The sequence below is a fragment of the Lathyrus oleraceus genome, chromosome 1 (assembly GCF_024323335.1).
Source record: "Lathyrus oleraceus cultivar Zhongwan6 chromosome 1, CAAS_Psat_ZW6_1.0, whole genome shotgun sequence".
Taxonomy (NCBI): Eukaryota; Viridiplantae; Streptophyta; class Magnoliopsida; order Fabales; family Fabaceae; genus Lathyrus; species Lathyrus oleraceus.
The window spans coordinates 446,477,016-446,494,266 of NC_066579.1; the positions used below are offsets into that span (position 1 = coordinate 446,477,016).

The 17,251-nt window shown below is 33.3% G+C and overlaps 2 protein-coding genes across 2 annotated transcripts; one reads left to right on the forward strand and one right to left on the reverse strand.

Annotated features, from left to right (window-relative positions):
• The first annotated feature begins 2,893 nt into the window (after nucleotides 1–2,893).
• On the forward strand, nucleotides 2,894–6,418 carry LOC127082358 (clathrin light chain 1). Its single transcript, XM_051022593.1, has 3 exons — nucleotides 2,894–3,378; nucleotides 5,524–5,677; nucleotides 5,778–6,418. The coding sequence occupies exons 1-3, from the start codon at nucleotides 3,017–3,019 to the stop codon at nucleotides 6,204–6,206; spliced, it is 945 nt and encodes a 314-aa protein (XP_050878550.1). The 5' UTR covers nucleotides 2,894–3,016; the 3' UTR covers nucleotides 6,207–6,418.
• Nucleotides 6,419–8,744: 2,326 nt separating this feature from the next.
• LOC127082368 (putative serine/threonine-protein kinase) lies at nucleotides 8,745–12,253 on the reverse strand. Its single transcript, XM_051022604.1, has 6 exons — nucleotides 11,755–12,253; nucleotides 11,561–11,673; nucleotides 10,721–10,931; nucleotides 10,389–10,626; nucleotides 10,149–10,299; nucleotides 8,745–9,210 (listed from the first exon to the last, which is right to left on the reverse strand). The coding sequence occupies exons 1-6, from the start codon at nucleotides 11,837–11,839 to the stop codon at nucleotides 8,893–8,895; spliced, it is 1,116 nt and encodes a 371-aa protein (XP_050878561.1). The 5' UTR covers nucleotides 11,840–12,253; the 3' UTR covers nucleotides 8,745–8,892.
• Nucleotides 12,254–17,251: the final 4,998 nt, after the last annotated feature.

Below are 17,251 nucleotides of genomic sequence, written 5' to 3' on the forward strand. Positions count from 1 at the left end.
AATTGAAGGTTGCGATCATGGTGTTTCTTGAATCGAAAGCGTTGATCTTGAGTCATCGTCTTTCATCAGTGTCGATCTTGAATCGATGTTGCAAATCTCTAATACGACAGTTTAGAGGGGTAGGGGGTACCTGCATGCTTAGCACTCCAACGTCGAAGTCAGTTTAGGGTTTGAGAAAATCATAATGAGAGTGGAGATTAGAAAATGTGTACCTGAAAATTCTTTGTGAATGTATTTATACATTGAGCTTGATGGATCAAGTGGAATAAGTGGAACTCGTGTTATTGGCATTTGGTTGGCAGAGAGTGGCGAGTCCCTAGGCCTTTGGCCGACACGAAAAAATATTTAATTCTAATCAAGTATGAGATATAGGAAGCCCACTCTTTGAAAGAGTGGACTTGGGTTGATGGTGAACTAAGGGAATCAAATTGTATTTTGAAATTCTGGTCCGTCGTCGAGAGGGTATATGCAAATACTTCGACGCCTAAATTACTGACTATTGTGAGAGGTATTTAAGATTTAAAAAATGTGTACCCTAATATGATCATTTAGTTGTTTATATATAGTAAAAAGGGTTTTGGGGGCATATAACCTTTAAGGTAAGATGGGTATTAGAAGATTATTCGTTATATAATTTGATACTCATGCTTCAATCATTTTCCATGATCATGTGTCCCTCTAGCAAAGCCTATCGCAAGTCTCACAATTTAGAATCTTCTTATGGTTTACAGTTGGATGAGTGATGTTTGCGACTTGATGTCATGATGATGATGTTGGAAGAGTGACTTAAAGCACGAGAGAGGGTGAATTGTGATATTCAAAATTTGCGATTACTTATATATTTTTCTCGAATTAAGCTTTAAATAGGGTTAGTATATTCTTAAGAGTAAGTAGCAACAGAAATAAAACACTAAATAAGAGAAAATAAAGATAGTAAGGGTTAATTGCTTGGTTAATACTGGATATAGAGTCATTGCAAGTCATTAATGCGTTGTCTTAATTGCTTGGTTAATTGTTTGACCCTGCTCAAATTGATTGGCTTAATGTTCCAATCGATTGGCTGACTTAGAAAAAATATCTCAATCGATTGACACAAGTTACCGATCAATTGGTTATTTCAAAAATTACTTGGAGAGTGATTGAACAACTTCTTAATCATTTGACTTTCCCTAGGCTATGTTTGGATATCATAAAATGAATGGAGCGGAATGAAGTGGAGCGGAGTGGGACAAAGTGGAATGGAGCAGAGCGGAACGAATGTGTCATTCCATTGTTTGGAAATTTTAGAACGGAATAAGGCAAACTATTCATTTCGCCCAAATTGGAGGGGAAGAAATATGATGGTAAGTGATGGAATGGAATGGAATCCATACCACTCCATTTTACTCCGCTCCATCGAATTTTAAATGATCCAAACAATGGAATATCATCACTCCATCTCATTTCGCCCCCGCTCCATCCAATTCCATCAATCTAAACAAAGCCTTAGAAAATAATTTTCAAGATAAAATCATTTGAAAAAGATATTTTATAGTGTGACTGAGTTGCCTTAGTACTTCAAAGTTGCTTCCTTACTTTTATAAAACCCGAATCACTTAAACAAACACGCAGACATGATTGGACAAGTTTTCACACTTTATTTGAGACTTTAAGATTCTTTTCTAGATTGCCTCATATCTTATAACCACTTTAATCTTGAGTCTCATTATGTTGATGATGAGACATGAGATATTTCTCTAGTTATATCACCATCATCGAGGTTAAAAGCTATTGTCACGGACTTCGTCACAATTATTGATGTTGTTGTCATCAAAACTTCATAGAAGATCTTTTGTGGGATTATCAACTTTATATCTGCAAAACATAGATCCACGTATGACACTATCAATCATAGATGAATTTGATCTAACGGTCTACAATCTTCTTGAAATTTTGAAATTTTTAGAGAGCTCTATATTTAAACTAAGTCACTGCAAATTTGGGTCTCTGAACCCGATAGAAACAAATTCATTTCAAAAATAAATTTTTTATAATGATTTAAAGATGATTGCATAAAATTATTTAAAATTTTGAAAAATAATTAAATATATTTTGTTTTAAGAGGGACTAAAATATTTTTGCATTAAACTTGTAATAACTAAAAAATGTAACTTTTAAAGAAAAAATGTAATTTTTTTAAAAAAATTATTAATTTTATAAGAATTAAGTTTAACTCTACAATTTAATACTAGAGATGTGACTTTTTAAAAGTAAACCTACTAAAGATGTTTTTCTATTTTCTACTCTTTAAAACAGTTTTTAAAATTGTCATTACCAAATGATTTTTTTTTCTTTTATTTTGAAAAACAATTTGTTAAAATTATTTTAAAATTTTTTTTTTAAAAATTAAAAATTAAAACTCATTCAAACAAACCCTTATGAAATCGTAGAAATTAAATGCTCTTGCATTTATTTTTCAATGATACTTTTTGTGTTAGGCTTCTAAAATGTGGACAACCTTTTTTTAATTGTATATTAACTTATTAATATATTTTCTCTTTAAAATAAGTAATATGAAGTTGTTTTTAAAGCTTTTTTTCCTTACAATTGTTTTATATAAATTTACAATGTTATAACTATTGTATTTTAAATAAATTTTTACATTTTGGCTGAATGAAGTAAAACTACTCATTCTATAAAATCGATTTATCACATCATCCATTTGCATTATTTTGATTTATCATCATCATCAATTTGTATTATTTTATAAATTTTTAAAATAAAAGTCAAATTTGTTTTAAATTCCAACGATTATTATTAAGTAACGATACTTCAATTAAATCTTATTTTTTTATTGCTTTATGGATATTTTTCAGTATATTTTTCTTTTTATTTCATCCTAAAGTATTAAACTAGTCAAAGAAAAGCGTAGAGGCAGTGCTCAACCCGTCCAACAAAGCCAGCACTGTTCCGCATTTGCATTTCACAGAAAGAAAGAGTGAGAAACAGTTTTCTAGAGAGAGAAAACTCCGCAGCTATGTCGTCTTCCTTCGACGCATTCACCGATGACTTGAACGTCAACCCCTCTTCAACTCACCACTTCGCTACCTCCGATCAGGACGACACCTACTCCGGTTTCGGCGGTTACTCCAACTTCTCCGCCGACGGTGATGTCACCGTCGATCACGCCGCTGAGGCTTCCCCGGACATCTTCGGATTCAGTGATCCAAATCCAGGTTACTCCCCGTCTCCATTTGAATCGGTTTCAGTAGAGAACGGGAACGATAACGGAAACGGTTACGGTGAGAGTGACGGTGTTTTTGTTTCTGATGGTCCGATTCTTCCTCCACCTGGTGAGATGGAGTCAGAGGAAGGTTACGCTCTTCGCGAGTGGCGCCGGTAAGTAGGTTGCAGTTTTTTGTTCTGGTTTGTGAATTTGTTGGATCTCGTTTGAATCTGCTTAGATCTGTGACTGTGATGACTTTGCTTTGACCTAGAAGTTCAATCATAGCGTATTTTGCGATTAGTTGTAAGCAGTTATGATTAGGAATTTAGGAATCAGGAATCGATGTGCTTTATCTTATCTGTAGGAACAAACGAATTGATGAACTTAGTTTATTGCAATTTCACTTGTAGTAGTTAGTTGAGCTATGATAAGATATGATATATAATTTTCCTAAGAAATTTAGGAAAATTCTATGCCAGGGAGGAATTGATTTATATCCCCATGTTTCAAGGGTATTTTTCGGTGGATGAAGTGGAAGAAGTTTGAATTGTAATAATAGAGGGGAATAATAGTTAATATTTTTCGTATGGAAGTTTGATCTGCAGTGAAGTATCTGTTAGGATAAATTCTATGGTGAAATATATTATAATTGAGTTAGCAGCCAGATTTGGATTTCAATCTGCTTATATGTGAGTGTTGTAAACTCCGAGTACCAAGTTGAATTTCTACATATAAAAAACTTTCATCGCAGATTAAGCAATTTTTAGGTTTTACTTGTGTATTGCTCATTTTATTGGATTGCGTGTTAACTGAAGGGTAGTCATTGTTTGACGCCTTGCCATTTGGAGTTGGATAATTATATTCAAGGTGACATTCATGGGTTTTACATGTCACCAGTGTTGAACTTGGATCAGCAAGCAATTTACAAAAAGCTGGCTGGCTCACAATCTTGATGAGGATCGCATAAGATCTTCTTGAACTCATTTCTTAAATTTTGTGGGTGTTTTAAAGAAAGTATAGCAAGAGAGATCTCATTTCTCTAAGATTTAATCCGTTGGGCTTTTAAAATAGATAATCTTGGTAGAAGTTTTCTCTATTTTTCGGTCTCTTTCTCTCTTCCTCTGATGTAATGTAAGGAGGAGCAATAGATGTTGGACAAATTTGGTTGTGCAAATGTACTGATATTTTTGAGTGTAATGTGTTACAAAATTAAAAACAAAATTAACTGGAAACACATGTTATGAAATTCTACAATCAGGTCTTCATGGCCCTCCAACATATTCCTCCCCGGTTTATGTTTATGCTTCCCTAAATACCCTGTCTGTTTTACGTTACCTTTAGAGATAATGGAACTTCCCCTCCTCGGTTTATACAGTTAAAAATACTTTTTAACATATGTTTTTGGACACAGTCTTTATCTTTGGGTGAAATTCTTATGAGTTTCCCTGGGTAGGGAGTGGGTTTGACCAAATTGAGAGTGGAGTTCACATAATTTAGTGGGGGCTTGCATGAATTTAATTTGATAATAGTGTGTTGTTGGAGACTGTTTGTTAGCATGCTCTCATGAGTAAAAACAAATTCTCTTACTCTAATATTGCTCATCTGTTTGATTTGAAAACTTTGTGATATTTGACAATATCACACCGTGCGACTGGTCTATGCTTAAATTTTTTTTTTTAATTGTATACTGTTCAATCAATCTTTTGTGTAGGATCACATAGTAATACAAAAATTAGGAATCTAAATTTTATATGAAATATTTGTGTTAATGTCATGGGGCATGTATTATCAGCAAACATTTATGTATTTTGTTGGAACCTATATAAAATGTTTAGAGTTTCAGTACTATAGATTTCCAAAAATGGCTGCAAATTGGTACTTGCAAAGATTAAAATAACCAGTCAATGTGATATAGACATAGTATGATTATGATTAATGTAGGGAAACTCATTGTTATAAAATTCCGGTCACAATAGTAGAGGATGAGACCCATTATGTGTTTAGTATGAGCAGTTATCTAGTATTTGCAATGGCTGATTGCACAATTTGAACCAGTGATCTCGTAGTCATATGGAAGCAACTTCAACTATTGCTCCAAAGCTTCTCTTTGGACTATGATAGTTAATAACATTAATAAAGTTGAGCCAAAAAATAAAATAACGCTTAATCTAAATCCCCTGTTTGTAAAGTTATTAAAGGCATGGATATTCTTAAACATAATGGAAAAACAATTGTTCTCTTAATTTCTGATCTTAGTCCAATAAAGATTTAGGATGTATTGTAAGTTTTGCTGAACTCCGTTGGCCTTCCTTGTGCAGTCAAAATGCCATTGAGCTAGAGGAGAAGGAGAAAAAGGAAAAAGAAACGAGATTGAAGATTCTCGAGGAAGCTGAGGAGTATAAGGTGGCATTCTATGAGAAAAGGAAGCTTAATGTTGAGACTAACAAGGTTCAAAATAGAGAAAGGGAGAAGGTAAAATTTACTAGCATCACAATTGATCATTTTTTGGTTGATGTTATTTTCTCATGCTCTTGTAATTTGAATACAAAATGAAAATTTTTCTGCGGTGCAGTTATTTGTGGCTAATCAAGAGAAGTTTCACAAAGAGGCAGACAAAGCTTATTGGAAGACAATTGCAGAGCTCATTCCTCGTGAGGTTCCTAGCATTGAAAAGAAGAGAGGCAAAAAAGATCAGGATAAGAAGCCATCGATCACTGTTATCCAAGGCCCTAAGCCTGGCAAGCCCACAGATCTTTCCAGGATGCGGCAAATACTGTTAAAGCTGAAGCATACACCACCACCTCACATGATTCCTCCACCTCCACCACCTGCTCCTGGTAAAGATGCCAAAGTCGGTAAGGATGTTAAAGAAACATTGCCTAAAGCAACTCCTACAGTGGAAGGTGCATCAGGATCCCAACCAAAGGATGTCACTTCCAATGGCCCTGCAGAGGAACACAAGGAAGAAGCCTCTGCAACTGAGGAGCAACCTGCAGCATAATTTTGCCTTGTTTCCTTCTCTCAATCATTTGTCTGATATCCCTTTTTGCACCTGCTGTGTTTAATGAATCTTTTGGTCCTGTCGTTAGTTCGTAATACTTATTGATTGCATTTTAGTACCTACATTAAGGTTTTTAATGAATTAAATATACTATGAACAAATATGACATGTAGATTCAGTGTTCATGGTTATAAATAGATGCGTATTGACTATATGGTGGTGACAAGATTGCTGATTTTTGGGACCTGAGATAAATTTCCATACTCCAAAGTGTCAATTTTTGTTGTTGGTGGTGTATGCTTGATCTCAGTCATTGTTTATAATACAAGTAATGCACTATAGGCACATTTTTACCGATCTTATTAAGAAGAGGGAAGCTGGTCCAAAAGTTGCCGGATCTCCATTCTGGCCTTTTTGGTCTTTCCCATGTTTACAATTTTCATTATGTATATACAAGCTTTTCCCCCAATCTTAAAAAATACGACTCCTTTATATTTTTCTCTCTTATCCCTATCATAATATTAAACTGATTTCTTGTGATATCTTGTGAGTTTTGCTGCCATGATATCATATTTTAATGGTGACAGATTTTGATCATCTCTAGTTAAGCATCACCACGTTGTTCTCTTTTTCTAGTTTCCATTTTAACACCCCCTCCTCCTAGTTGGTTGCTTCTAGGAATGGAAATAGGAACTGAGTGAAGCTTCTAATAACTTCAAAATTTTGGAAAGCTTCTTTACGCATCCTATAAATTTCTACCGCGCCATGCAAATTTTCAAAAATGTTATTTATTTTCGGATATGCATTTTCGGAAGCACTCAGAGCGTGTGTTACATTTTCATAAACCAGACATATAAGTACTAGACCCAAAAACAAAGAATTTTTTCACTTAGACCCGAAAAAAAAATAATTCCAAATTGAAATTAAGATTCATAAAATAAAATTAGGATTACATAAATGAGTTCAACATATAATGCAACATTACACTTCAATATCTAGGTAGACGTTTCAATATCTTCGACGGATCTTGAAATCGTCGTTTTCAACTCGTGCGGAAATTTTGTTTTGAAATGAAAAAATGTATTCCACGTTAGCCTTACATCCGCTTGTGTGTTGAATTCAAATTTGTTAAACTCAATCTTTCCTCCGTTGTCAAACGATGGCGAACAGTACTCAAGCTTTTTAATCTTTCGATTATTTTCGTAAGGTAGGAGATAATGTATTTCGTCTTTGATATCATCGAGGGATGTGAAGTCGTTGAGTTTGAACGGGCGTCTGGGAGCTCCGTTGGAGAAGGAGATATTTGCGACATACCAGTCAATGTTTAGTGCCGATATTTGAGACATTTTCAATTTGTGTGAAATATAACATAAGAACACTTTAATTTATAGAAACCATATATTAATATGGACAACTCAATGACTGACATGTTAATTCCGAAGATATATCTCTGAAGCCGTACTCTATTATCTTGTTCCAGAGATGCATCTCCGGAACTTCTCCTGAACCAGTTTCAAGACAGAATCTATAATAGAATTAATGGATCCTCATCATAAAATCACCTCTGAAATACATAAGATATTTTTTAAAATATTCTGGAGATCATCTCTAGAATAAAAATAATTAATTTATAAAATACCTTTTAAAATGATTTTTATTGAGTAAGTAAGAGATGCGTCCGAAAATACATCTTCAAAAACAAATAAATATTTTTAAAAATTATGCACGTATAGGATGTGTAAAGAAGTCTTTAAATTTTATTATTAGTCTGAGGATCATCTTAAAACTTCCCTCTAGCAACTGGTCTCATTAAAAGTCCAAGCATTTAGCCTTTGAAAATAAATATTTGGCATACTTCTAAAAAAGCTAAGGCCTATTTAAAAGTTTAAGCATTAACCCTTCTAAAATATACATTTGGCATTCTTTTAAAAAGGCTTAAAGGAAAAATAAATAACATGAGTTGTATTAAAATTTAATTTTACTTGGAACTTTTTCTTTATATAAGCTGATGTACAAACTTGATGCATTTAAATAAATAAAGATTTTCTTGAATATGTTTTTATGGATGGATGTGTGATAAGATTAGACAAATTAAAATGAAAGGATTATATTAGAGAAAGTGGACCAACTTTTTTGTTATATAAATTGATAAGAGAAATCAAATAACTATAGAGGAACACATTGAAAAATTATAAGAAAAAATCTATTAAAGAAATTTAAGTGACAAATTGGATACATACATAGTCTTGGATAGAAAATCATGACATAATTTGAATCATATAGGGGACTCCATTAATAGGTATTAATAAGGCTTGATTGTTGCTCTTTTAAGCACACTATAAGACATACAAATTAAAGAAATGGAGTGAGTCTCAAACAACTCAATTAATCTATCTTTCATTGATTTCACTAAGCTACATACAATAGAATATAGATGTTAGTTTTGGTTAGTTAGTTAAAATTTATTATAAATTATCTAGTTTGTTAATTTTTATATTTATCCATTTTACATTCAAAAAAAATTTTCAATCACAAAAGTAATAACATGTGAAATTTATTAAGAATCATTAGGACTCAAATCAAAGATCTTAGTATAATCTCTTAATTTCTATGGAAAAAAAATTAATTTTCTTTTCTTCTCATTTTACAACTATGCAATTACACAAAGTTATAGTCGTCATCATCATCACCTTGGAGTGACTTGAGTAATACTAGCCTGAGTAGAACTAGTGTGATAAACTAAAGATTCAGGGTTTGATTTCTTTTGAGAGGATTCTCCAACATCATAATTGAACAATCCTGGTGCTGTGAGTTGTTTCTCATTCAGCTGAATTTCCTTAGAGAGCATATCAACAACCTGTGTCATCAATGGCCTTCTTTTTGCTGCTGCTTGTGTGCAGAATAGAGCAACCTTAATGTACTTGATTACCTCTTTCTCAGGATATTCTTCCATCTCTTGATCTACTAGCTCCAACCATTTCTCATCTTCATGTAGTTGCCATGCCTGTTACAACATATAATCATATCAATATATATAAGTTTCACTTAAATATTAACAAAAGCGACTTTTTAAGTGAAAATTGTTCACCACCTACTAAGGCATCTTCAACTTATATTTCTTTCCGTGTGACTCTTAACTAGGGGTTGCTGGCCCGTCCGTTTAGCCAGCAAAAATTACGGGCTGAGGCAATGTTTTCGGCCCGCCCCATCCCATTTTTTGGCGGACTTTGACGGACGCGGACATAAACAAGACATACATGATTTTTTTGTCATTTTTAGACTTTCTGAGTGATGGGCCGAGCCAAAGTTTCTGTCCCGCCCCATCTTATTTTTTGGCAGGCTTTGACGGATGCGGACATAAACGAGGCAGACATGACTTTTTGTCATTTTTAGACTTTATGAGTGATAGGCCGAGCCAAAGTTTCCATCTCGGCCCATCTACTTTGTCGGCCCCATCCTGTTTTTTGACGGGTCAAACCAAAGTTTCCAGCCCGCCCCTTTTTTGGCGGGTATCCGTCAAATCTTCTATAAACTCTAATATTATCTTAAAATTTAGATTTGACCGAGCTTAATCCTACAAAAACTGATTTATAAAACTTGGACTACACATTACTTATTAAAAGTTTTACTCATTTTTAAGTCATATCTTACAAACTATCTGTTCATGAGGATATCTTTAAGATTTCATAATCAAAATATTTTTATTTTTTTTGGAAATTCGGTATCCAGCTCTATAACCGACTTTCAATTGAAATCAGAGCAAAGTTCCGTATAAATTGGTGATTCAACATAGAAATTGTTAGCAACAACAGAATTCAAATATGAAACCAGGAGAAGTAATCCTAGGGTTATAATCAAAATAATATTAACTTGTGGACCTTAAAAAACATTATATGAATAATGTTGTAAAACTTATAATATAGGAAATTGAGATTTAAGTACCCATTCTAAGAGGAATTTATGTGATCCTTCCCAATTTGTTCTTGAGCTGCTTTTGCCACTAATTATTTCAAGTATAAGAACTCCAAAGCTGTATACATCAGCTTTCTTGGTTAACTGTCCACCTAGTGCATATTCTGGTGCTAAGTAACCACTGTTTAAATCAAGAAAACCAAAAAAACAGTGTAAATTATCAATCATTTTCATACTCCAAATATAAACATCAAAACTAAATATGCATACGTTGTTCCGGCGATTCTTGTGCTGATATGAGTGATATCATCTGGAAACAATTTGGCCATACCAAAATCACCAATTTTGGGATTAAAATCTTTGTCAAGTAGTACATTACTAGCTTTGATGTCTCTATGTACAATATGTTGTGCAAGTTCTTCATGAAGATATGCAAGACCTTTCGCGGTACCAACGCAAATAGCAGATCTTTCTCTCCACTCTAGTTTGATACTCGAACTCTTTTTGCCTTAGAAAAATGGAAAAAGAAAAGAAATGTTTCATTTTTCATATTTCAGATGTCGATGAATTTGATATGTTACATGATATGATATGAAACTTACTAAGTAATGCGGTATGAAGGTTTCCATTTTCGACATACTCGTAGACTACGGTACGATTCGGCCCTTGAATGCAAAATCCAACCAATTCAACAAGGTTTGAATGTTTAACATTTGATAAGGTTGTAATTTCTGTCAAAAATTCGCGAACTCCCTGCTTTGATCCAACAGAAAGAGGCTTCACTGCTATCTTTCTTCCATTTTTTAATGTCCCCTACCAAAATTATCACATTCATATTTACTTACAAATTTAAAACATCTTAACAATATATATATATATATATATATATATATATATATATATATATATATACGCAATTTCATTTTATTGGAACGAACGGAGGGAGCTGTAAACCCTAATTTCCTTTCAACAATAATGAAAAAAACTACAGATGACATAGCACCGATTCCCTTTCAGTGTACGCGCTTAGAGCACTATTAAACGGCACTAAGGGATTGTGCAAGTTCACATGGAACCTTTCCCCTATTCGGCCTTCAATATTTGCTACTACCACCAAAATCTGCACCGACGATCGCTCTGCCCACCCAGGATCGCGCCTTGGGTCTTGTAGCGACCGCCACACCCTCCTATCAGACTGACCCTTGCTTCAACGGTCAGGTATAGGTCACACGCTAGCCTTCATTTTCGGGGCTAGTTGATTCCACAGGTGAATTGTTACGCACTCTTTAGCGGATTTCGACTTCCATGACCACCGTACCCCTATCTTAATCGACCAACACCCTTTGTGGGGTCTAGGTTAACGTGCAGTTTGGCACCGTAACTCAACTTCCGGTTCATCTAAAATAAAAACTGAAAATTGAAGGATGAGTTAACCTAAATACCTTGTAAACAGTACCAAATCCTCCTCTTCCAATCTTATTGCTTAAATGATAATTATCAGTTGCCAATCTCAGTTCTTTATCAGAAAAATGCTTAAGATTATCCAAAGAATAGCCTGCCAAACAAAAGGAAACTATAATTTCCCTACAAAATCATAGAAACTAATAATCAACACCAACAAAAAAAAGTATATTACCTTCAATTTCACTGGAAATATAATTAGAAGGATGTTCTTTTTCCTTCTTTACAGAAAATGTTCTAAAACAGCTACTACACCTCATAATGATTTTTCTATAACACTATAATATTCTGTAATCTAAGATACATAATCACATTCTAAGTCAATTTATGACAAAGAAAACATAACAAACCTTTTAAGAATAAGACAAAGAAAGGTGTGAAAAAGTGAAATTGAAATGTGAAAACAAAATGTTAGTGAGTATATAACTAAACTAATTTGACTTTGAAGAATAAGTGATTATCATAAAAGCCGGCTTGTAATGATGATTATATTAATAGAAAGGTGGCTGAATGGAAATGGTCATAAACCTCAAGCTATGTGGTTTTACAGATGTCAACAATGTTTGTAGAAAGTGACACATCCACCATTTTCTTCTATTTGTGAAAAAAGCTAAAAAAAAATATTTTTCTTCATTGGATCAACACGAGGACCAGCTTCTGGATTAGATTGATCCTTTCAATGTGATTTTTCTTCATTGAATCAAGAATTGTAGCTTTTGGATTATATTGATCCTTTCAAGGTGATTTCAGTCAAAATGATGAATGTAATAAAAAAAATGGTAGTATTGAAATGTTGTTGATTTCAAAAATTCCAAAATTATTGAATCCAAGTGATTTTTTTCTATGAAAGCACTAAAATTCACTTTAATATTTTTTTCACTAGTTTTATTACTATCATTATTGTGACATATATTTTTCTTTTCTTTTTGAGTAAATACATTCCAAACAAGAGGATGGTAAAATGGTAAAATGGGGTACACAAATCAGTTTCTTACTTTTGCCACTTTAAAGGACGTTGACGCACCTTTGTCAAAAATTTAAAATATCTCTAAAATTCGAAAATACATTTTCGAAGGTATTTAAAAGTATTCAAACTTTCAAAAATGTATTTTTAGAAATTATTTCAATCAAAAAACCAAAAAAAAAACATAAATTAACACAAAGAAAACATTACATAAATAATCTTTAATATAAATTTAACAATACATTTAATCATTAAGTTGTGTAAGATAATAGAATACTTGTATTTTCTCAATGTGAATAATATATTAATGTGAAACTAACTACAATAACAAGAACAACAACATATTCTATTGCCTTAAAATTTTGAGTGAATATGTGGTATCAAGGTCTCTTAGATTCTAGACGTTTATCCCATTGACATTTCCGGCGCTCCCCGGACGTGGTATCAGAGCCTGACTGCCTCAGTGGGGGAGTGGAAGTGGATTCTAAGGTAGATCAAAACTAGTGAAATGGATGACTCACACTAGTAGGGAGATTGTTGAGTTTCAAATGTGAAAGTGTTAAAGTCTCACATCGAATAAGAATGGAGAAAATATTGGGTTTATAAGAGAGATGACTCCACTACTACAAAAAGCACATCTAACGTCAGACGTGAAATGCATTAATCTTGATTACTTAGGCGAGGTAACGAAGGGCATCACGAAAAGTTATCACTTTATCCCTCGGTTATTAAAAAAACTAGGGGTAAGGCGCATCCAATATTAACTCTCGATGTCGTGTAGAACCGAGGTAATATCTCTATGTTATTTCCTCGATTTTAGATAAAAACCGAGGGGCTAGGTTTTTTATTACTATCGTATGCAACTGGATTACAAAACCATATTACATAATATAGAACCATATTTTGCAGATTCCTGAAACATAACATTATACATTTTGCCAAATTCTCAATCTAAAACATTGTACCATAAATGTCCATCGTTAACACCAAATGCAAACCCAAAATGACAAACACTTTATAATTTTTCAACAAAACTAAAACAAATGATTAACCAACAAAAGAAATAACCAAAATGAAATTTTTTGTAGGTTGTCCAATAGGATTTGTCACTGGTCGTTAAACAGCTATAATTTGAACAAAATTTGAAACCAATTAGGATAATCAACAACAACTTTAAATATATAGTATAGAGAATAAAAAAGAGTAAAATGAATAATTATAAATTACTAAGCAATATAAAACATTTACTTACTAGTTTTTCCATATCCCCTCTTCATGATCACGACGAATAACATGCACATCATCTGAATCATTTTCTTTATATGATTGGCGTACATGTGTTACTAAACAAGGAGTTTCATAGTTAAAATCTTGATTTTTATCAGTACTATTAGGAAGATGTTTTCCTTGAAGAACAATTGACCATCTATTGCTAGCAGAATCAGTGGCATAAAAACTTGTTTTGCTTGGATTTCCAAGATGAATGGTCGTTCCTATAAGTTGCCTTTTGAATATCAATCCCTATGAATCCTAATTCATCGATTTCTATATCCGTTTTACTGTCGATCCACTTGCACTTGAATAAAGGCACTTTAAAAGCAACATACTCAATCTTCAAAATCTCCTCAATGACCCCAAAGTACACTCTAGATTCTAGTACATGATTTTTATCTTTCGAACTAGAAAAATACATGGATTCAGCCTCAACCATAACCCCACTATTTTGCTTGGTGCTACGATCATCATTTGATTTTGTACATAATGAATATTTAGTAATATCGTATTCACTCCAGGTGATTAAATTAAACTTAGGCACACGTGACAACCATTTAATTGTATCTGATGAACTACTCTCTTTATAAACACTTTCATTAAACCAATTTATGAAAGTTTTGTTATGCTCTGTCAATAACCATCTTTCATTCATCCGAAGGAATATTTCTTTTGTAAGACTTTTGTGAGCGATCAAGTAAGGTTGAACTTCTCTAAGGTTATTCAATATATACAATTGTGCTTGAAGAACTACTTCTCAATCAAATGTATTAACATTTAAATCTTGAATACCTCTACCATTATAACATCCATCATGACGAGACTCAAGAATTCCTATAGAGTTCACTTCGGAAAAATAGTTTGTACAAAACTAAATAGCTTCTTCTGTGATGTACCTTTCTACCACTGGAGCTTTCGAATGGTGATGATTATTTGTATACCCTTTAAAAATCTTCATGTAATGCTCTACCGGATACATCCACCGTAAATAAACCAGACCACAAATTATAATCTCCCTTACTAGATGAACAACTAAGTGAACCATTATGTGAAAGAATGATGGAGAGAAAAATATATCTAATTGGCACAAGATAATTGCAACTCCATGTTCCAAGTCGTCTAAATTTTCAGGATCAATAACTTTACTACATATAGCATTGAAGAATAAACACAATCTGGTTATAGTTACCCTTACATTTCTTGGTAAAATTCCACGAATAGCCACTGATAGAAGTTGTTGCACCAGGACATGACAATCATGAGATTTTAAGCCAACTAACTTGAGATCATTCATTAACACAAGTTTCTTCACATTTGATGAGTACCATTGAGGAACTTTGATAACCTGCAAACATTCACAATTTTTTTTTCTTTTCTTTTTTAGACAGAGGGTGATATGTTGGGGAAAAATAGGTTCTATTTCCTATTTGTTTTTGGGCTAACTCTTTCCGTATACCCATCACAACCATATCTTCGCAGAATTTCTTAGTATGTTTTATCCTACCTTTAATGTTGAGAAGTGTTTCAATCAAACTATCACATACATTTTTCTCCACATACATCACATCAAGACAATGTCTTACATCAAGACTAGACCAATATGGAAGATCAAAGAACACCGACCTCTTTTTCCAAATATTTTTCTCCATGGGATTTTTTTATTTCTTTCCAAAGATAACATTAATGTGTTGTTGTATTTTATAAACTTCCTTACCGGTTAAAGACTTTGGAGCGATATCAAACTCCTGCTCTCCATTAAAAGCCTTCGGCAATATACGATATGGACGATTAGGTCTTAGAAATATTCGATGCCCAAGATAAGCTATCTTTTTTATTTTTTGAAATTGGTGGTGACATGTATCAACTTCATATATAGGAAACACTTTGTATCCCTTAATGCTGTGATCAGTCACCATTTGTGCTATAGTTATTATCATTTTAACAGGTAAAAGTAGGCTAGTTATTTTCATTTTTCATATAGTTTGAGTGGTTTATATGTCAGTTTCTTTAATTTCGTATTTATCTATGTTTTAATCATTCCTAATATTTTTTATATTTTTGGGAAGATTAACGTGTTTTGTAGGTCAGAGGAAGTCAATGATATGGTCGGAAAAGGAACACGGAGAATTTTCAAAAAAAATTGGGAAAATCTATTTTTCAGCATGTTTTACATCATGATAGGCGTGTGATATTTTGATCATAACTAGAGCGTTGTAACTCAGAATAACGTGGAATTGATAAAAAATGAAAGCTAACACCCATGGCTACAACTTTCATGAAGACACTAAAGGCTAGTCCGAAATTGTCTGTCCATACGCGTATCAACTTGCTCATACGCGTATCAGATCTGGAAAAAATGCATGTTGTTGCCCATACGTGTATGGCCTGGCCCCATACGTGTATGGCCTGGCCCCATACGTGTATGGGTGCCCAAAATCGCAAATAAAGCCCAATTTGACGTATTTAAAGCCACAAAGTGATTTTTTGAGGTTTAGACTTAATTTTTTTACGGTAAAACACGAATTCGAGTGGGAGAACACAGTAGAAGCAAGTTGGAGCTTAATCTTTAAGGATTTTCACCATTGAAGACCTTTTCATCTTGATTCTTTGTAATGTTTCTTTTCATTAGTATGAGTAGCTAAGCATTGATCAAGTTTTTGTAATCCCAAACTTAGTTTATTGCTTGTCCTCAAGCAACTTTAAGAATAAAGAACTCATGTCACCCTCAAATGAAAGAAAAACTTTTCACGTACCACAATACCTCTAAGATCTTCCATGACTCTCATTTGTTGCTACCTTCGGTTTTTACCGGATTACCAAGGTCAATTGTTCATCCACACTTCCACTTTGAAGTAATATTTCACCTGTCAGCTTATTTCACACTCTCACCAAGACTCTTTGGGATTATACACTCACAATTCACAATACCAAATCATAAGCTTGAATAAATTCTTTTTTCATACCAAAATGCATACCACATACATTTTTTGAGGTCTTTTAGGTTGTAATGGGGCTTGGGTTACAGTGATATATTATATGGATGAGTAGGTTTGGTTCAGAGTTACTGCGCTCATTCTCTTTACTGTGTTCCTTATAATGTATCATTGTTGGAACTTTTCTAGTACTTCTCTTTTAGGGTTAGCATTTATGGACTACTCAGTTTTTGGATTTTTCTTTGATTCTTTGTATCCACTAGGTTGTCCTTCTGGTGATTTATGTGAAATGATAATAATTTTTTTTTTTGAGTTAATTTTTCAACTTTTCTCTCTTTTTCTTCAGGTGCACTCACCTTTATCAATGTTGCACGGCTACCCCAAACTTAAATGTTGTTATTCCAACAGCAATCCCAAACTTAGAATGAAACACAGATCCGAGAATAAAACACAATTATTCTAAACAGGGTGAGGAAGTGTTTGGGCCATGAGTTTATAATGTG